The sequence below is a fragment of the Ascidiella aspersa genome, chromosome 3 (assembly GCF_963924565.1).
Source record: "Ascidiella aspersa chromosome 3, kaAscAspe10.2, whole genome shotgun sequence".
Classification (NCBI taxonomy): domain Eukaryota; kingdom Metazoa; phylum Chordata; class Ascidiacea; order Phlebobranchia; family Ascidiidae; genus Ascidiella; species Ascidiella aspersa.
The window spans coordinates 18,245,219-18,267,120 of record NC_139449.1 but is presented as its reverse complement, the minus strand read 5'-3'; the positions used below and the strand labels follow the sequence as shown (position 1 = coordinate 18,267,120).

General features: G+C 37.6%; 3 protein-coding genes across 3 annotated transcripts in view; 2 read left to right on the top strand and 1 right to left on the bottom strand.

Moving 5' to 3' along the window:
• The window catches only part of LOC146160531 (hydrocephalus-inducing protein homolog), a 55,632-nt gene extending 49,619 nt beyond the window's left edge, over nt 1-6,013 (top strand). The window contains exons 86-92 of the mRNA XM_083385850.1: nt 1,648-1,857; nt 2,508-2,671; nt 3,013-3,163; nt 3,467-3,697; nt 4,066-4,290; nt 4,932-5,216; nt 5,562-6,013. Of these exons, the coding sequence (XP_083241976.1) occupies nt 1,648-1,857; nt 2,508-2,671; nt 3,013-3,163; nt 3,467-3,697; nt 4,066-4,290; nt 4,932-5,216; nt 5,562-5,768 (1,473 nt within the window). The 3' untranslated portion in view covers nt 5,769-6,013. The remainder of the gene's footprint in view (nt 1-1,647; nt 1,858-2,507; nt 2,672-3,012; nt 3,164-3,466; nt 3,698-4,065; nt 4,291-4,931; nt 5,217-5,561) is intronic.
• Nucleotides 6,014-6,326: 313 nt separating this feature from the next.
• On the bottom strand, nt 6,327-12,545 carry LOC146160530 (autocrine proliferation repressor protein A-like). Its single transcript, XM_083384959.1, has 10 exons — nt 12,531-12,545; nt 11,843-12,017; nt 10,166-10,355; nt 9,660-9,915; nt 9,055-9,147; nt 8,170-8,299; nt 7,883-8,088; nt 7,592-7,719; nt 6,854-7,022; nt 6,327-6,446 (listed from the first exon to the last, which is right to left on the bottom strand). The coding sequence occupies exons 1-10, from the start codon at nt 12,543-12,545 to the stop codon at nt 6,327-6,329; spliced, it is 1,482 nt and encodes a 493-aa protein (XP_083241085.1).
• A 357-nt stretch (nt 12,546-12,902) lies between these two features.
• On the top strand, nt 12,903-19,099 carry LOC146160529 (autocrine proliferation repressor protein A-like). The gene is made up of 10 exons (XM_083384958.1): nt 12,903-12,920; nt 13,145-13,325; nt 13,586-13,775; nt 13,907-14,162; nt 14,582-14,671; nt 14,800-14,929; nt 15,666-15,871; nt 16,063-16,190; nt 17,422-17,584; nt 18,980-19,099. Exons 1-10 carry the CDS (start codon nt 12,903-12,905, stop codon nt 19,097-19,099), a joined length of 1,482 nt encoding a protein of 493 aa, XP_083241084.1.
• The last annotated feature ends 2,803 nt before the right edge of the window (nt 19,100-21,902 follow it).

Below are 21,902 nucleotides of genomic sequence, written 5' to 3'. Positions count from 1 at the left end.
CAATTGCCAGACAATGGCTCTGGAGGGAATGGGACACTTCTAGGAAGTTGCCAACCTATCGGTAAGACTGTTGTTGGTGATCAATGGCTTCAATAGTTAACACTTCTTATTACAAGAGCGCGTGTATCTTACGTTAAGCTCGTGGCATGGAACTTTTAGCCGCTCCTGTAAGCGGCTGAAAATGTTAACCTTGCTCGAGATAAAACCTTCCATATTTAGCTGTATGAGTTTGGCCCTCTCCGTTTGTATCGTTCCCGATGCAGTTTCAGATTCATTTTATTTTGTGCAATTGGAGATACATAAAAAGACTGTACCATAAAAAATAGCACGTGGAAAGCAGAAAAACCTTCCTGTCATCTAGTAAAGCCTCCCTCCCAGAACGATGTCCTTTATAAACAAAGCGGATGCTTAAATTCGCACACTTTAGTTTGTTTTCTTATACTGTATACGGTTGTATTCGTAGAATTTTTTTTTTTTTTTTTTAAGGTTCAGGTACCTTAGGGGTGGTGGGGTTAGCAATTTGCTAACACCCCCTTCGGTTCGGGCTCATCATTGCCCGTTTGTTTTGTTTTATTTGAAGCTCTGGAAAGTAAAACATGGCGTAAAGGGGAACAGAGGAATGGCGGACTGAAAAACAAATGAAGTCCTGAAAACTGGCGACCGGGCTACATTTCCCAGTATATATATATAAATAAGGTTACGTGTAAGATATAAAAGAGAAGGGAAACGAAAAATGCAAAATTAAACAAAAACGGCTAAACAATAACAAACAAATGAGATTTGATAACTAAGGAGGTAGGAGGGATAACCGGAGGTTTTGGACTGACATGGAGTTGGGACGATTTAGCTTGGTATGACAGGAGAGGTCAGTTGGTACTCATCGAGGAAGGTTAATTTAATGAACAGGTCGACGTGGGGCGAGTTGGGTTTGGCCTGTTCAATTTGGCACCGGGATCGAATAGAGTTATTAAAAAATAATATTAGGCGTTGGGGTGGGGTGAGTTGCGGGTCTGGGGTGAGACTTTTTTGATACGGGTTTTCCAGATGGTGTGGTGAAGGATGGTGTTAAGGAGTGTGACAAGGTCATGATTGGTGAGCGGGGAGCGGTGAGGCGACAAAATAAATGTGGGCGTGGTTATCAAAAAAGGTTGTGGGAAGAGAGGTAAAATTAAAGTAGAGGTTCTTAACGTGGGTCAGGAGGGGTTGAATTTGTGTGCAAAGATGGAAAAGGTGTGCGTCAGATTCATATAGGTAGTGGCAGAGCGGACAGTTGGGGTCAAGGGAGAGGATGTTTGGGGTGTTGTGGGATTTAACAGGCATTGCACTGTGGGCAAGGTCCGGAGGTATGTGGGGAGCATAGGGTGAAGTTTTATTGCTCATGGACGATTGGACGTAGAAGTAAAGTAATATGAATGAACGAAAACACCCACTGTTATATAGGGCGCAGAATGCAATCACCATTCCAACGTAAAGAAATAATTATACGGCACGTAGGCACACTAGTGAAATACCAACACGAGCAACGTGTGCTTAAGACGTACATCCTGCAAGGCAGTAGACTCATCATATAGTGCGACAACAAAACATCGGGTACGAAATTAGTACAATGGTCGAACTCAATTCACGGTTAATCTTTGACAAATGCAGGTCCTTTCCTTCTCCTGCCACACGAGAGGTCGTGACCTCAGGAGCGTAATGGTGAGCAATCGGTCGAATCAGCGCTGGAGCCTGCAGCCGGTGATTGACGGCGAGTTTTGGACGGGCGCTGACACTTTCGTGCTGGAACCTCAGCAGAGCAAAGCGTACGAGCTGACCTACCGACCGCTGAGCATGACGGTTGACAGCAAGAAGCACCAGGTATGAGCTTGGTTTGCAATTTCACTCATTTTTTCTGTCATTTTACATCAAAGACGATGAATATACTGTTTCTGCCAGGCATTGTATCAATTATAAAGGGGTTCTTCTGACAAATATGTATTCAGCGCCGAAGTTTCGATTAAAACAATGTTTTTGTCTTTTGACGCACTTTATATTTACCGTTCTGTAAAGTTACAAGTGCCGTATAGGTAATCAAAACGTCGGCGCTGAATACATATTGGTCAGAAGAACCCCTTTATAATTAATCAAAGACGATGGTTTTATTTGTATGTTTCCAAAAACATAATCAGTTGCTGCAGCTTTTTTAGTAACAATAAGTTTAAAAGCACCGCAATATTGAGTTTTGATATGAAACGAAATCATTGGGGACTCTCTTCAAAAACCAAAACGAAAAACCAGGGCATGCATAGTTAGAGAAACTCTGCGTTAATATTTATGTGGGATCATACATCTGCATTTGTTAACTGTCTTAAAAAGTTAAAATTCTATTTGGGAATTTGTGGCCAAATGAAGATCTATTCGTTTTATCTAAAATAAACTGGTTATTGCGAGCACGTTGGCCAGTGCTTAGATTAGATAAACAAAAACTTCTGGGCCATTTGTTAAATTTAAATCACATTTTTGCGCAGGGTTCGGTGTTTTTCCCACTCCCAGACGGCAGCGGTTTGCTGTACAACTTGCAAGGTCAAGCTGACCCTCCCAAACCGGTGTCAAGTGTTTCTCGTGACGTGCCCTGTAAGACTGCATACGTCGAACTCCTACCTGTCGTCAATTGGCTTCGCAAACCACAAAGGTAATTAGAGCTCGATAAAACAACGATTTTTTTTACACCTATGCCTTTGTGATAAGCTCCTATGGAATGGTTTAGTTCACAGTTCAAATGTTTTATTGTGGACAATTAGGAGACATTCCTAAATGCGTGTTTCCCTTACGTTGATGTGGTCGTAAGTTTAATCGAATGCTGGTATTTCAGAGATCCACTGTCTTGCACTTAGATTTGCACTTTCCGAATCTGGTTAAAACCACCGAAAGTTAACGACGTATTAATGATAAAGTTATTTATTGACATTTTTTCTTTGTTTTCACACCTCAAAAGTTTAAACAGTTAATTCAGTTGTCCGTATTTACTTTCAGGTTTAAAGTCTCGGTCGAGATGATCAAGCCTGACAAACTTGACGCCGGAACCACACTGAAGGGACTCGATTATATCGATGTACCAGGCTCAGTCAAGCGTGACTACAAGCTCAACTTTTTTGCGCACAAAGAGGGAACGTTTGGCGCAAAGGTGAGCAGTTACGCGAATTGCATTATCACCCCCATAACTAACCGAAACATAGAGTTTATTAATCGCGACGTCCACAGTGTTTTTGAACATTATGTATAGCAACAGTGGTGCTTCCAGTAGCTTGCAACGTAAAGATACTTTATTTTGTTTAGGAACTTTTCTTTGATGGATAAATTAGAAGGTTCTATTTGCCGTTTTTTTGCTATTTTGAAACACATTAAAACGTGATTTAAAAATGAATATGAGTCATGGTTAACTGTTTGGACATGAAAGTTCAATCTCTATTCATGTTCTTCCGTACAGATCATATTTAAGAACGAGCGCACGGGAGAGTACCTGTTCTACTACATCACATTGCGCGCCACCTCTGCGGGGGTGATGGGCACAGTGGAACTAGAAAGCCCGGTGCGCAGATCGGCTGTGCATACGTTGAAGGTTGAGAATCCCCTGGCTTATCCACTAACCTTCCAAACCGAGTGCAAACTGGCCGACATCAACATGCCGCCTCAGTTCACTGTGCCCGCCAACTCAGAGGCGAGTCACGTTACGTTTATTTATTTTCTTTTCGAAAGATAAAAGTTGCAACTTTGGCAGTTTAATGAAGGCATTAAGAAATTAGTTGTTAGAGCGATGTAGAGTTATAGACGACTTTTTATGAACTGTCTTTATCATAGTCAACTTAAGAAACCGGCATCTAGTAGCAACTCATATTCGATTTGTAAAATAATTTTGCGTTTAGTGCGATTAAGACTTGAATTAGTTCACGTTGTGATAAACAAGGTTCAACCCAAATGCTGCGTTTTGCTTTGTGGAATTGATTGAAGTATGAATGGAAAACTGCTATTATTTTTTTTACACTTTTTAACTCGATTTGGTAATTTATAGCGTTTTTACCGCTGCAGGGCACGTGTATGTTCGAGTACCAGCCGCTAAAGGCAGGCGAGAGCAGCGGGAAATTCACCCTCACCAACGGCGACCTTGGCAGCTACACGTACGACCTTGTGCTCAAGGCCACACCCGCTGGCCAGGAGAAGACCACGTGTTTTAACGCCAACCTTGGCGGCAGCCAGAGCGTCACAATCAAGTTCCAAAACTTTGCGCGCCAAAAGACCGACTACTCGTGCAAGGTTGGTGATTGCTTGCTTTTTTAGATTTACTATTCCTTACTGTGGTGCCCGGTGACTTAGTTTATACCTCAGTGGTGATATCTATATTTTATCTTTCACAGAAATCGCTGGAAATACGTATTATATTTTATTGGTCTAGTTTTGTTTGCATTGTCAAACAAACTTTCACTTGTAAGTGCATCGGGTATCAACTTAAAATCTGTTTGCTTTTTGACAGTGTTAACCTTAGTGTTTTATTTTATTTAAACATTGCTCCTAGTGGCGCGCTTTGCCTAGATCATGTACGTGTCTCGTTTAAACGTGTACGTTTCATTTGAGACGCGCCTGTGTTAGTGGTAACATCTACTCTGTTGCGGTGTAAGTTAAGTTTTATATTTATTATGTGTTAATTGTTATTAATGTTGATAACTTTGTATAATTCTATTTGAATAAGGAACTAAGGTTTTGTAACCATCGTTGTGTTTATTGTTTGTTAACTGATAAAGACTTCAGTGGACATCAACTTTCAGACAGCATTGAAGTAGTGTAAATATATGTAGCGCTAAAATATCGCTTTTTAAATTTTACGTACACCAACATCTCGACTGCTTCTGAATCAAAATAAATCACACATCCGAAAGGTAAATTTTATCACCGCCCAGATCGACAGTCCCGAGTTCACCTGCGAGCGGAGCATTACTGCCGCCCCGGCATCATCAGGAAGCGGTACTGAGGTCACCATTGACGTCACTTTTGAACCGGCGCGTTTGGGAGAGTCCCGCGCAATCCTCCACGTGACCTCAGGAATAGGGGGAGAGTACGTGTTACCCTTATACGCCACATGCGGCCCCCCTAAACCCCAGGGACCCTTCACGGTTCGCAATCGATCGACGGTGTCCATTCCGTTTAAGAACGTTTTCCTGTCGACTACTGTTTTCACATTCCAGGTTTGTATGCCATACGCTTAACGGTGCTTTAGAGTTTAGACAAAACGCAATATTGTATTGCCAAGTAGGGAGTCCTCGCCTCCATGATGTTAAACTAGTTAAAAGTTTTTTTTCATAAAATTCTTTGCCTCGTTAAACCCAGGTGTGACTTATATAATGGAAACTATACGTACCCACTTTAGGTGTACAAGTTTTATAGGGGTAAAATTCAGTCATTTGCTCTACCTAAAGTTTGAAATGCTTCAGTTTTGTTTAAAATAATAGGAACGTATTTGCACCCGTAAATGTTAACTGTCCATGAAAGGAAGAATAGCAAAACACTTAATATTCTTCCATATTACTCAGGTTGACAACCCGCAGTTTTCTGTGAAACCTGGCGAAGCTATTCGATCGAAGAAAACCCACAACATCTCGGTTGGTTTTGAAAGTTCGTCGCCGGCAGGTAGCCTGGTCACCGGTAAGATGACCCTGTCCTACGAAAGGTCAGGGGGCACCTCTTGTCAATGGGTCTTTTACCTCAAGGGGGTAGTTCCAGATCACAACATTCAGTGAGCGTTGACTTTGCGTTGTATGACTCATTTTAATAAAGTGACATTACTCATATATCGACCTGTACTTTTTGTTGAACACATCTGTTGGTTTGTGCGTTGATAGTTTGTTTTTATTAATGTTAAGTATATATTTAGATGACTATATTTTTTTAAGTTTTGCTGTTATTTTGTCGCTGCGGAACAGTGGTTTGTGTGTTTGCCGCGTTTATCATACAGGTTTCTTGACACTGAATTTTTAAAAATAAACTTCGAATTTTACCTTTTGTCAATGCGGTTTATTGCACACTTAGATAAATTCAAATTAACTTTAATTTCAAAATTGCCCAAAATCCTATCAAAACTAGTAGACAGGGAACGCGTAGAAACTGGCAAAATTAAAACTTGAGTATTTTTCATTAAGCAAATCATGTATGAAATTTCACTACGTTTAACTTACAATTAAAATTTATAAAGAAATATACACTTAATTTCATATATCATATTTGATTTTTGGGATAAATGACTCAAATGGCTGAGACATTTTTTTTAAGTTAAAAACTTTAAAAGATATTTTTGCAAACTAAACAAGATTTCCCTTGCAACTATCCTTGTAGCAATCGGCGAAAGGAAACTTCGCGGGAATGATGTTGGTTTCAGTTGTAAACTCAATCAGGTAGCCGTCTGGTCCGGGAAAAGTCATCTGTGAAAGTAATAACACAAAAATATTATTCGAAAATCGGGGGATGTTGGTTGACCATATTTTTTAATTTTGATTGTCTTTACCATATTTTTTAATTTTGATTGTCATCATTTGGATAGTTAAGAATTTTCTTGTGAATATAAATAGCTCGTTAACAGAAAGTAATTCAAATTCATGCGGTCTATTTTGGAGTAGGGGTAAAATTGTGTGATTTTGTTTTATGTAGATGACCTTGTTTACTTTAATTCGTTATTTAAAACATTATATAACCTGTTAGCGAAATTATTCACAAAAAATGTATTGGGTAATATATTTGGGTTTATATAAGAATTGGATTTCGGGATTCGATCAGGATAGATAGAAACTTTGACATACATATCTGTGGCGAAATCATTCCTATTGCTTGCCTGTATAAAAAATGCTTTCCACTGGCCAGTGATTGGTGTGTCGAACTCGACCTTATACTGCTTGTCGCCCACCATTTCCACATCGCTGTGGTGCCAAAGGTTTGGCTGCACTTGTGGCTGGCCGTTCAATGGGTCTGTTTGGTTGGCGCAGAGTAGACGAAAGTCGCGTCTAAATTAAGCGTTATTGTTGCGTAGAAGAGCGTCATCTTCAATGGTAATATTTATCGTTTATTTAATTGTAAACCTTAACTATGTATGATATGTAAACCACAAAGGTAAACTTAAATGTAATAGGGATAGGCTTGACGCATTCAAAGCAAAATGCGGCTCATCTGTTCCATACCTTTTTTAAATATATATGTATTAAATGTATTGTATATATACAGGCCTATATATATATATATATGTGTATATATATATCGTCTTCTAAAAAGCCTAATAATGGTTTATTTAGCTAGAAAATCTGGTTTAAAAAACTTGACGAAATGTTTCGCATTTATTTAGCTTTTCACATATCATCGTTACGATCACAAATAGTTTTGTGAGCGATCTCACGGTGAGCTTAAACTTTGATTATGCGTTTTGAAATTATGTGAAGGCTGTAAAAAAGATTCAAAACAACTTTAGTCAACAAGAGCAGAATACTATATAGTTAGCCTACACAAATAGCATCGTCTACATGAAATTTTAATTTCACTGGCTTGAGTTTAAATTTTATTCAGAAAATGATGGACAAACCTTTTAGTGGAGATAGAGGTGGAAGACCAAGCTCTGATTAAAGTAGGTGTTGTATCCATGGAAACACTGATCCCACCTCCCGTTGCAGTGTTGTACAACGTCCATTGAGCTTTAGGCAATGTGAAACCCTAAACAAAAAAACGAAAAGCGTAAAAAATTAGCTTCATTAAGAAATGCCCGATAAACGAATGGTATATGTTCATCAAACACAAACTATTCAGTTTGGAAGTATTGAGGTTGTAAAAGCAGCAAAAGTACAAAAAATTATTATTAACATATTTCATTTCTTACTTTCATATTACTCAGGTAAAATGCAACAATGTTAAACATTATCTGCATTTCGTGTCCAGCGCACGAATGTTCCGCGTTCGGTAGCATATTGACGTACATTGGCCCCTTCATCATTGTGAAGTAGTAGTGCGAATCGTCAGGAAGAAAGAACTCGTCTCCTCCGGTGCTAAATACCAATTTGGGCATTGTCAACCGGTCCACGTAAGCTTTGGACAATTAAAACAGGGAGAGTTAACTTCTAGACAATAATACTTTATTAGAATCCATTTGTAAATCGTGTAAACTACCTAAAGGGTCGACGAGAGCTTGCAACGCTGGCATATTGGGGTGGTCCAAATCCCGTGTGATATCCTCGTTGTAGTAATCCTTGAAAGCGAACGACCAGCCCCCATAAGCCCTGAAGTGGTGGTGCAAGTTCTGCGAAAAGCGTACAACTATTAAGCTGGAAATTCGACATACACACATTACGTAGTGGCTTTACACCTACAAACTTTGCCATAACCACACACGAATTTCATATAACTTATTAGAAAGAAATATTGTTTGTACATTATAACACGTCAACCCCTTCTGCATACACACCTGGTTCCAGATATTTAAATGATCCTAAATTACTAAAGTTAACAAAAAAGGGTATGGCATAAGTCGGTAACTTGCGCATTTCGATCGTTATGCGACATTTTTATGTGTTATGTGTGGCCTCAGTGGGTCTAGTGACAAAGACCCAGCGCCCACGTGGGAAAACCTTGTAAACTGCTATACACAAAGATTTTAGCGGCCATAATACGCATAACTACTTTTGTTTGAGTTCGCATGTCACCTGTGTTGATGTTTGTTTGGTGGCTTTTGCAAAAATTTTGTTGTGGCAAAGACGTGTAAGTGTAACGCGTTAGTTTTCAAGATGTATTTGACCTTATAGGTTTTTGTTTAAGGTAGTGAGTTAGGCAAAGACAGACTAGGACTAGGTTTTAGTTTGATGGAAACGATATTAAGCGGATCTTTCAATGCTGAGGGTTGCCGACGTGTTCCGACTATATAAATTTGAAACCGACCACAACCATACATATCAGCATCTCTTTTGTAAAATGTCTGTAGCAAAGTTTTGTTTCTTTTCTTTCAAAATATTTTTGTGCTAAAATATTTTACAGTACAGCCAACAACGCTATCTTTACCTTCTGCATGTTCAGTTCGTCCATTACAATTGGAGTGATGCACTTGACTCGTTTGTTGTCGACGGCTGCTGTTGTCCACGTAGTCCAACCGCGCTGTTATATGTAACAAAATTTGTTGATTTCAAAAAAATTATTTAAGGTTGGCCTAACTTTGAGGCCCAGATAAGTAAATACCATGCCGGGTAAAGCTAAACTTGCTTAGGACAATTACCTTTTAATAAAATGAAACAATTTTTTGTCGTTGCCTGATAAGGCATGTCCATCGTAATTACGAGTCGTCTTAAACGCAGTGCAACGACAAATTGCATAAAAATATTGCCAAGCTTTCACACAACCGTGCTTAATCAGAACAAAGTAGAAATTAAAGCAATTAAAACACACATCGTAGAAGCACAAGCGCGAGTAAAAGACGATAAGAAGTATTAGGTCTAAACATCAACAGCCACCGCTCGCAAACTTGTTCCTTCTTAACGCAGTTTACGGTAATGCTTTCATTTCTAAAAAAGTGTTAGAATAAAATTGCTTATAACCGTTCTGCGTTTAATATGAACAAACATGGTTAACCATTTAAAAACTTTTTACATTACAACGAACTAAAGTCTTACCTTAGACGCGCCACCAACGCAGTAGCGGTCAATGACTTTTCCAACCGTTTTGTTGACAAAGTCGGTGATGGTGTCCATAGCTCGCACCGACGCCTTGGTCATCGGCATCCTGAGGAGCCACTCTGGTTTGGTCGGATCGTCCAGAAAGTGGCGCCACGTATACGCGATGATGGCGTCTTCAGTCCTCCGCTGTTTCTTTGGATCCTGCTTGAACATCAGGTGCTCGTTTGGGATTTGCTGGAGATCTGCGATGACGCTACCGTGAGAAAAAATCACGATTAGTTTCAAATTAAGCCCATTTTAGTTTTTTTTAAAAGTGGTCTCGGGGAGACAAATTACGAAAGGACAAATTAAGAAATTTTGGAAAACTTTTGAATGCGTGCTTATTACTATATGGCACGGGCTAGTCATTGCAAATATACTCATATGTGGACCACTTCTTTAGAATTAATATAGATAAGCTTTTTCTACAATAGTTAATAAGCAACCGAGTCGCTCATCCACACCTTTTGGAAGCTGTAGCCATTAGCCCGGTCATGGCTACGAAGTTGTCGGTGGGAGTTGGCAAGCTGCTGGGATTGTCGTTGGATCCACCATCGATCAGAAGATATCCACTATCCATCATTTTCGGGTCAAACTCATCGGGAATATGAATGATAAGGTAATGCCACCAAAGCGAGCGGGTGGAGTCATCGTCTAACAATGTTTTTTTGTAATTATTCGCAAAACTGTTTTATATTCATATTAGGCAAAGTTTGTTGTAAAACTTTTTTTAAACAAAAATATATGTTCTGTGAATCAGGGTTCTTAAATTGCGGGTTGCGGGATTACCAGTGGTGCCTTTAATTTTACACATATTAACATATATTCATATAAGTTGTTCCTTTTATGGCCTTCGATATGCAAACGTAAAACTAATAGAGCGCAATCACCAATTGAATCGCATATTACTTCAACAAATTCATGCGGAAGCATATACAAAACAATTAAGCCCGTTTATATGCAAGTTTAAGCCGGATTCCAATCTATTTCGTTAATTCATTCTCTCTCGTTTTGGCGCTGGAATGAATTGAGTTCTCTCGTCTTAATCGGTCAAAAGGAGTGGTTTTCAATCCGTTCGCCGCTTAATCTGTTCGTTTCGCGGACGGCCGAAATCGTTTAATGTAGAATGACCTGCTTTAACGCAGTAAGCATCACGCCACTTTTGGGGCATTATGACGTAACACGAAAGGCTAGTCGTAAACAAAACAACAAGTTTAGCGCATAAGGAAAGAATATTACATACACTCGTTAGATACTAATATGTAACAGAGGGGCTGGTCTAGAATCCACAAAGTCGAACATTATTTGGGTTAGGATGCGGGTTTGGGTAGGTTTAAATAGTAATACTTGGCCCACCCTCAATATTATACATTGCTTAATTGTCTCAACGCTGTGTTAGGATTTCAGGCCAGCGCCAAATACAGTTTTCATTAATCATGTTTGGTACATCTCACCACCTTCTTTTGTCCACTTTGCCTTGTATATAGCGTTGACCAGCACACATAGGCTTAACTTTCCTGCACTTATATTCTGTGTGCCAGGTAAACTGAAGCACTATACAGTCAAAAACATACTTCAGCAAACCAAACTCCATCGGCAAACCAAACTCTAGTATTTCTTGTTTTTTTTCAATTTTAGGTTTATGAAAACGAACAAGCAGCAATAGATTGCTACCGCAAGGAGTAGCCTAAGCCGAAAAATCGGTTGTGCGTCAGAGGTTTACTGGAATATTACGTAATAATCCATATCAGTGCAGTTTGTACACTCAAGGTGGCTTGAAATTCGCGCTATGTAGTTACGACGCTGGAACGGATTACTTTTCAATCCGGATTGAAGCTTAATCTAATCTGCCTGCGAAAGGTGCATATAAACGGGCTTAATGTTCTGTTATTGCTGCCAAAATAGGTCGCGTTTATTAAGTTAAAGCACACAGGTTTAGCTGTTTTTAAGTCAATAATCTAGATAACATAGCACAAATTTCCCCCTGCGCCCATTTTTTTTAGGTAATATTGCTCTTTTCTGGTTTGTTTTTCGTTTAACAAATAGTACAAATGGGCCTACCAGATAATCCCTTGCGACTCCTTTGGTGTCGCACCCCACGTTGAGAACCACGGCGGTTTATTGTTAGAATTCCAACGTACCTGTCAGCCACTTTTGTGACGTCATATTGATGAGGTATGACGTATGACTAGGTGATTTGTATGTCCAATCCCGTATAACGTCGTAGCTGTAATACCCATCATCTTTCCAAACGTAGTCATCCAGGGCATTTCCGGTTACGCAAGATATCGTAATGCAGCAGAACAGCACAATTGCCTAAAATTTATAACTTTTCAGTTGTTTTTCAGGGTTTAATATAAAAAGCTTTTTTTTACATAAAAACTTGACCTTATACCTTAGGCCCGAGGGGTCATACACGCCTATGTCGCTCATTTCTTATTTCGGTATGCTTATCAGCTTGTTTCTGGTGACATATTAAAAGGCAAAATACAGGTATAGGTATTGGGATCACAATTACCCATTAAGGATTTGTTTTTACTTTGAACAATTGACAAAATTACCACCAATACCTAACGATTTTTTTCGATTAGTTAGCAAAGATATTACACGTGACGATAGTAAGATCATATAGAATTGTGGATGCGATGCGTCCATAAACTCTTATTGACTCTCATAAACAATTTTTATGCGTACATATTTCCTTCGCTGTAGTGTATTACGTTTATTACATTTTCGGGCAGGTTTAGAAATTAAGCCTAATTCAACGATTAACGCCATAAAATGTACCACCATTTATTAAAATAATTTAAATTGCAAAACAGCACTCACCAAAGCGACCTTCATATTCTTTACGTGTTTCTTCTGTCACAGCGAGGCCATAAAGCACTGCAAGTTAAAAACTGCAGCGTTTATGCTTTTATTAAATATTAACAAAAACAAAGTGGTCGCTGTATTGTTGACATACCGCACGTGATGCTGTTTGTTAGCAAATATCTGACCTGCACATCGACCCTACAGGTTGCATGAATAACGCTCGGCCTAAGGACAACGGTAAATACGCTTATGCTGTCGCGCTTATCGAAAATCTGACGCGGAGGATTTATTGGAAAAAATATTTTAGGACACTTGTAATTGAGTATAGCAGAAGCGAATCCTTATGAATTGTTAGAAGTACAATCTGTTGGCGTGCTGAGAATTGCCATGTTTCCAATTTATAAGGTTTGTACTTACGTTTCTTGACTACTTCAGTACGATATTGTCTAGTTTTTTACCCATTACCAACTATATATATATTTCTAGTCTGCGTCGAGCGACAGATAACCTAGGTTCTAGCCAATAAAATCGTATTGAAAACAGTATTATATATTGACAGTAAGCCTACAGGCAAAATTAACTTACAGATATTTTGTTTTACTGGATTATATTGTTTTTATATATTTTAGATTACTTTGTTTGCTGTGACGAGCGTGGTGTTTGTATCTACCTGTATTGCTACACCATTAGACGATTACGTTAACCATGACGACGGTTACTTCAAATACAACGTAATTAACAGTTGGACGCACAAAGGACCTTCGCATACTTCTTATCTAATCAACATGACATCCCAAAAGTGGCTAACAGGTTCGTAAAACAATTTCGTTGGTATTGTATAAATGCTTTTTCTAAAGATTTAATACAGAATGTTGAATGCTTGGGTTATGCAGTTAAGCGTGACTGTCCACTGTAGTCTTAATACACATTCAGATAAAATTATTAAGCAATTCATCCAGGGTTTAGATTTATTATTTTGTTCTTGAAAAACAAATCTAGTCGTCGTTTAATATAACGGATTTAGGTCCGTTACTTATCGCACCAGTAAATTAAATCTGCTCAACACGCAGACAGCGATTCAAGTCAATCGATTTGGTGGCATCATCTTATTGTCAATATTCCGGATCACTTCGACAGTAAAATGGATGGAGCTGCCTACATGAAGATAGTGGGTGGAAACAACGAAAATCCCGGATCCCTTCCGGACTTTAATGACGCCGAACTGATGGTCTCGGCTGCAATGGCGGAACGAACCAACAGGTTAAAATAATGTCAAGTAACGTGTAAAGATAATTAGCTTCTGTCTACTATTTCTTACAATTTTAAAACCCTGCAACCGGAATGGGAGTTAAATATGTTGCACCTATGTAGGCTACAGTGATTTTTTCTAGTGTCACAGCGGTGTTGAAGCAAGTTCCGAACCAGCCAATCGTTTTCAAAACTGACCCGTTGCAACTAAAACGTACCGAAGATGCGATTATCGCTTTCACTTGGAGACATTTTATCGAAGACCCTTCGAAGCCAGAATGGTTACTGCGTATGGCAATGACCAAGGCAGCGGTCAAGGCGATGGATGCTATTAATGGCCTTGTTAACCTGGTAGCAACAAAATCCGTGAACAAATTTTGCGTCGGCGGAGAATCAAAGGTAAGTTAATTTATTTTTTGGATAGTGGCGGAGTTAATGTTTTACAAGCGAGACTCCATTTCCCCGATAATAGAAACACCCAACCGCAAAGGATAATTTTATCACAGTTCACATATTAAACTTATTTTTAGACAATTTTTAGATATAGCAAAAAAGGTTATACCAATAAGCACACACATGTTTTAATTTTATTATTGTTTAAATTGCCATTTTGTAACGTCGAAACGAATATTTTGCAACGCTATTTTTTTAAGTTTTGTTAAACAATGCCAGGGGGGTCATTTTTTATCAATCACAGGATTCACAGGAACATATCGTTTAGACTTAAATTAACCAATCGCACACCTTCATTGAGGTTGCTCACACTATTCACGAAAGAAATTCAGTCAAAAAACCGTTGATGTTTCTATTTTTCGCAGCGTGGCTGGACAACGTGGACAACTGGTGCTGTGGACGAACGTGTCAAGTGTATGACGCCAATCGTTATGGACGAACTCAACATGGTAAAGGTCGGTAGCTGATTGAGATTTATTTTAATTCTACAAACATAAGCAAAAACTTTGGATACGTATTTATTTGCTTAATTGAACATGATGTCGCCCTTAACATATCATGTGTTACATATCTTATTTTTAAGAACTTGCACCATCACTTTCAATCCTACGGTGGTTGGACATTCGAATTCGACGACTATTATCTTGAAAACGTTACAAGAAACCTCGATCATCCTAACACACAAAAAATGGCGGACATCGTTGACCCCTATTGTAAGTAGAGTCTGTGTGACTTGCATTAAAATATCCATATCCTTCCTATGAAACCCAATATATTTATGCCAGTTTTGATTTAGATCAGTGGTTCTCATTCGTATAGTCGTTGCCATTTCGTATAGTCGCCTTTTTACACCGTGCCCCCCTTTGAGAAATCAATGGCCCCCTTATTTTTTCAACATTTTGAAAAAATGATAAACGTCATTTTAATTAAAAAACTGGTTTATACAGTAACCGGTAGTTAGAATGATAAAATGATATAAATACAACACACAATAAACATGATAGTACATTATTGAGTTATTACATATTCAGTTAATGTGATGGTTGAGCTTGCTTTTGCTCTGGCAATGTCTTATTTGCTGGTGTAAAGAGTCAGCCGCATGTCATATTGAATATCCAATCCACTTCGCTGCTTTGTCTCTGGCAATGTCTTATTTGCTGGTTTGGTAGTGCAAAGAGCCAGTCGCGCATGCCATTTTGAATTTGGCAAAATGTATGTGCGCCAAAATGTGCACATTTAAAGTTGATATAATGGTCTGTCTACTCTATATACTCGAAGATTTTTGAGAAGTATATTGATTTAGTAGGAAGATAACGATCTGCCTATTTGCTTACTACCTTTCCCAACCCATTTTTTAAGGCTAAAGTTAACAATTTAAATAATTTCCGCAACGATCCGCTTCTGGTTTGGCCATGAAACAGCTTTAATTTACCTTGTTTGTTTTTCCAGCTTACAGAAATCGTTTGACTATGCCCAAAATGATTTTCAGCACGGGAAGTGACGAATTCTTTCTGCTTGACGACTCATATTATTACCTAAGCGATATGAAGGGCGCAAACTACCTGTCTATGCTACCAAATACTGACCACTCATGCGATGGAAAGGAAACGGCATTGTTAGACAGTATTAGTACTTTCTATGTTAGCAGTATAAAGGTGAGGTACCTAATAAATACCTAATTGCTTAATAAATTCCGTGACTTTTATTTCGGACATATGTTTTTACAATTTGCTTTTAATTGTTTCAGTGGTTTACCTGCGCAAATACAAATTTCGAATAAATGCATAAAAATGTTAATGAAATCTATAACATGAAGTGAGGTGACTCAAAATATTTCATCTTTCAGGAATATAAGTTACCGACATTTAGCTGGGTTTTGAACAGCACGAAAACCGAGGGTACGATTTACGTGCAAAGCGATATGGAACCGAGTATTGTTCGAGCCTGGTACGCCGTTTCATTATCAAGCACAAGGTAAAAATCGTACATTTGATTTGTTGGGCAGGAATAGAAGTGTTGTAATGACTGTTTTCAAATGACTTGACTTGACTTAAGTCTTTCGAAAAATTAATTGACTTGATTCAAGTCGTTTGGACAAATGACTTGGGTTGAAATAAAGTGTTTTCATTAAGCAATTTTCCATGAAAATGAGCTATTTATCTTAATTTCACATAAAATAATTTGACGGCTATATATAAACTGTTGCTACCAGGCATGGTAATATAAATCAAAAAACAGCTCCTCTGGTAAGTGTAATTGTTAACCAACGTTTCGGCAACCTATACAAGCCGCCTTCGTCAGGGTGATTGACACTGAACGCTCGTACAATAAATGGAAAGCAAAAAAAGAAAAAAGAAAAAATAAACGCGAGCAACAAAACGATAAGAAAATAATTAGCGACTGCCTCTAGGCCTTCAGCAAGTGCTTGTAGCATGCAGAAAGCATCACGTCAGTTTTGACGTTCATGGTGTTACCCTTCTTATGAATATTCCACGATTCCAAAAATAATCTTTTCTAGTAGTCTGATTCTCGTGCTATTATTGAAGCGCCACCAAAATCAATTTGGTGGCGCTTCAATAATAGCACGAGAATCAGACTACTAGAAAAGATTATTTTTGGAATCGTGGAATATTCATAAGAAGGGTAACACCATGAACGTCAAAACTGACGTGATGCTTTCTGCATGCTACAAGCACTTGCTGAAGGCCTAGAGGCAGTCGCTAATTATTTTCTTATCGTTTTGTTGCTCGCGTTTATTTTTTCTTTTTTCTTTTTTTGCTTTCCATTTATTGTACGAGCGTTCACTGTCAATCACCCTGACGAAGGCGGCTTGTATAGGTTGCCGAAACGTTGGTAACAATTACACTTACCAGAGGAGCTGTTTTTTGATGGCTATATGTTGCGTTTGTTTTTTTATTTTTAGTTCAGTTATTGCTTATAAGTTATAACCGTACGAGTTCGCCAATTCTAATAGTTTAGCGTTTTATTTTTAAGACGAACTGGACTTGACTTGAAGTTGACTTGATCAACTGATGACTTTGACGGTGACTTGACTTGATATTTATTTAAAAACAGTCGACTGTTTACAACATTGATTAGTAGAACTTGATTTGTCAGGTCTAACGACGCTATACGTGTTGTTTTGGAATAAGAAATTATATGTCTTAAATATAAAAGGAAAAATCGTATATATTTGTTTTTACAGGCGTGATTTTAGGCGTTACAAACTCAATGAGACTCACCCAATGGCAGGCCCGGTGCTGCAGCCCGTTTTATGGGTGTTCGACAGTGTACAGCGAGTAAGCAACTTGGAATACTCAGTAAGGTATCCAGCGCCCAAATCGGGATGGATTGCCTTTTTTATTCAGGTAACAAGAACCAAGTCAGCAAACCGAATAATACACATAATTTATGAAACACACATGTAGGTTATATCGACTGTAGACAAATTTAACGCTTTAGAATGCGTTTGTTTGATCAACGATAACAGCATTGGTATGATATTCCACCAGTGGTTTCCAACCGGGGGGGTTGTCTCTGAGCCGTTTGATAAAGCAAAGTTTGACAAGGTAAGAAACAATATTAACTAAAAGTTTAGCAGTATAGAATAGTGAAAGCACCCGCCAGCTCCAGGATAAAACTTGTCTTTATGACGCATTTTCTGTTAACCTGTCGTGTTTATGACGTCACAATTACGCTTGTCTTTAATCAAGAAGTGGTTATAGATAGCCGGTCAAACAAACAGCGTTGTCGAATAAAAATTGTAGGCGAATGCTTCGAAAGGCGGCCTAAACTGTTAGTTAGTTGTGCATACACTTTAGCGTAAATCTGGACATTTCAGCAAAATTTTAAACCAATTTTTTTCAGAAATGTGAACATTTTGCCAATTAAAATGTGATTCTGATTCTGGGGGTCCCGTAAGTTTTTGAAAACAAACAGAGGATCGCGAGAACAAATAGATTGGGAACCACTGTGTTATACGGAATCTTCTATAGAAGGGATGGGCAACTTCTTCTAGTCGGAGGCCAAAACCAAACTCAGAAAGGTCTCTGTGGGGTGTGGGCCGCTAAATGTTAACTGAGTAGACTTTACGCATCTTATTATAACCGCAACGACAGTTTATCAAGTATAAATTTTTGGCAATTTACACTCGATGGATAAACAAGATCTACGTAAAATGCATTTTTTTGCTTTTTTGTGGTTGAAATAGCCAAAAATAAATTAGGAATGGCCTCGTGCCTATAGTTTGTGAAATACGTCGCGGGCCGTATGTTGACCACTCCTGTTCTATAGCCTGCCCATTGCTTGTCTTATTGATCGATTGATTTGGGTATGGTTTCTTGAGGGCATTTCGGTGTTCTATTTGGCATGTTGTTTATTTATAAAAATTCTACTAGCGTTTTTTTACAATTATTTTTAATAATTTATGTCACCTAAATCAATTTTTTAATTGAAAGTCGTATTTTGTTTAACATAAACTAGAAATTAAAAAAGCAAGTTTTAAACCATGTATATAAATAAGTTTATCTTGCAAACACGTAAATTTATTTATCAAAAAATACATTTTAGCAGTACAATTATCTTATTAATGCTACCAGAGAACTGCAATACTAAATTAAAGTAAAACCATTTTGCTAAATGCTAGGGCAACAGATAAAGGTTTCAAAAAGGTGACTGAATGATAGTCTCCTTGAAATAAGTAATGTAAAAGGTATATCAATAGTTGTTTTTTTGTTTGTAATGCCTGCTGTATCTTTTTAAAGATGACGTTTGCAATGCCAGGAGGTTCAGTGATCGAGTTTACCACAGAAACAAACATAGTTCCCAACGTTTTTCCTTTCCCCGATTGCAGCGGAGAGTCGTGCTTTGGCAAGCTTGTTTAAAGTCTAATAACTACTAATCCATGCTTAAATTATCTTGCAAAGTATCATTAATAAAATCTTAAAGAAAACATTGTTGTCTCTGCATTGGAATTTAACGTTCAATATACTTCGTGTTGCAGTAATTGTAGCAATTGTGTGATTTCATATGAATTTATTTCACTTAGAAATGTCTGTTAAAATAAATAAAAAAAACAAGCAAATGTTGTTTACGTAGGATTTATTCGTCTACTTTTCTACTTAATAAACTTTGCTGTTTTTCTCCAAGTAGTAGGCTACTGGTCCTGGTTCGATACAAGGATCAGTCTTGATCCGATACCAAAATGTACTAGAATTTCAGCTATAATTTGCGATTCAAAGCAGCGAATAGAATGTGAAAGGTAACCCTTTTAAAATAAAGTAGGTTAGTGGCTGGAAATTACTAAACTTTTAATAGCGCTGTAAAGCAAGATTTAGCCTCATAAATTAAAAAATACCTACTAAGTTTCAATTTCGTCCATTTTTTTGTTGTAAAATAGTAATGACGTAATTTCGTATTTTTGTCCAAAATATCTGGTATATCGGCATCGCAATAAAATGTCAAATATCGAACACCCCTGCCTATAACAAAATTAATACATAACGCAGCATTGGGGTTGAACTATACCACTAACAACAGAGGAGTGGTGGCAATGATCTTACAACAATAGCTTTTAAGATGTAATTTGTTGCATCGCATGGCTTATCGTGGCCCAAATGTAAACTTAGGCTTTAATGAAATTTGTTTTCGAACTAGAAGTCAACGGTAAAAAATGGGGACCGTGTAAGCTTTATATTTTTGATAAATTGGTCTTACACTTAAAAAGCTATGGTCTGGATAGTGCAACATTCGTTAGGTGACAATAAAGAGCCACGCGCCAACAACCGTTGATCCAATTTTACAGAAGGGCGAGCAGAGCACTTAGTTGCTGTTTGTTTGACAGCTGAATTGTGAATGTTTGGTGAGACTAAAAAGTAGATTACATAGTATTGTAAAAGTCATATAGTATTTAAAAAATATTTTTTAGGAGGTTAATCTATTTTGATTTGTTTATTTATTTTTATTTTGTTTAAAGTTGAGACACGGTAAAACAACCAACACTATTTATATAAAAAGACTGCATTTGTTTAATAAAGATATGTCTGGATTTAATGTTGCATACTAGGATCATTTTTAAATTACGTAACGTAAACTGTCTTTAATAAGGTCACCATTAAGTTAAGAAACATGACCTAAGTTACTTTGAATTGTAGAGATAATTTTTATTTGAGTTTGAGTTCCAAAATCTGTAACTATAAGAACCTTAATCAAAAATACTGCCAGTGGTTAATCGAAGGTTCTTATATTTTGATTAAGGAGTTTTCGCTTAATTATGAACTAGTGTTGTAATGACTTAAGTCACTGTTTTCAAATGACTTAACTTGACTTAAGTGGTTTTGGTAAAATGACTTGACTTAAGTCTTAGATAAATTACTTGACCTGAACTCAAGTCATTGAGTCAAATAACTTGTGTTAAAATTAAGGGTTTTCATATGCCATTTTAATATAAAATTGAGCTATTTTATAAGTTTTTTGCACATAAAACTATTAGATTGCTGCATGTTTATTTGAATTGTTGCTTATAATCGGACGAGTTTACCTATTTTAATGATTTATCGCTTTATTATTATATTAGTGGGTTGACTTGGAGATGACTTGCTCGCATAATGACTTGACTGGGACTTGACTTGGGCAACTGATGACTTGGACAGGGCTTGACTTGGTATTTTTTTAAAAGTCTTGACTTGGACTAAAGTTATTTCACAAATGACTTGACTTAGACTTAAGTCATTTCGAAATGACGTGTTTACAACACTGGTATGTACTTTGCTAATACTGTCTCCGTGTTTTCGTGGTTAGCCTTCTTAACGAGGCATTATGGAATAGGTTGTGGGGGCAGTATATTTTAATGAGGGCATATTTCATAGTATAAGTCACAGTAACTGGACACTAGATTCGAGTTGGACAATAAAGTTGGTTTGTTAGACTTTATTAGAGTATATTCAATTATTAGTCTACAAAAGCTGGTAGATTTGTCGCCTGTATGATGTGTGTAAGGCTAGCAGTGCCAGTCGTGTTTTGCCAATCCACTAAAGATTCCCGCCAACGATGACTCATTCATCACGTGTTAGTCGTTTGGTTTGGCGCGAACATCACGCCATTTTGTTAAGAAATGCTTTTGGAGGGTTTCCTTAAAAGGTTATGCTTTAAACCATAGGCTTTCCAATTTCGCATTTGGCAGCTTATTATTGAGAACAACCAGAACCACGCAGAAGTAGCTCAGATAGTTTCGTTGAATTTATTTTAGTGATATGCCATTATGGTATTTTAAATTTAAAAAAGTGTTTTGTGTTGCTTCAGTTTTGTCAGTTATAAAGTTTCCTGAATTTAACTTGGCATTTAACTTGGATTTAAATGTGTTTCTACCCGAACGTTACGTATGAAACAGTAATTTGTAATAAAACATAAAGCATATTACCTATTGATTAGGAAGATTATAATATTTTTATTTTTAGCTCTGTTACTAACTTTGGAATAACTACGCGAAATCGGTGCCTAAGGGTGCACATTAAAAAACCCTGACTCGTCAACTGCCGTTGACTACAAGCAAATTGTTGGATTTGTTACAATTGTTAGATTGACTGAAATATTTTATAAGCAGTTATGTTCCAATATGCATTCGTTCAGGCAAGTGTTCTGATTGACAACCATTTTTGGGTTGAGATGAGTAGGCTACACTTGCATTAC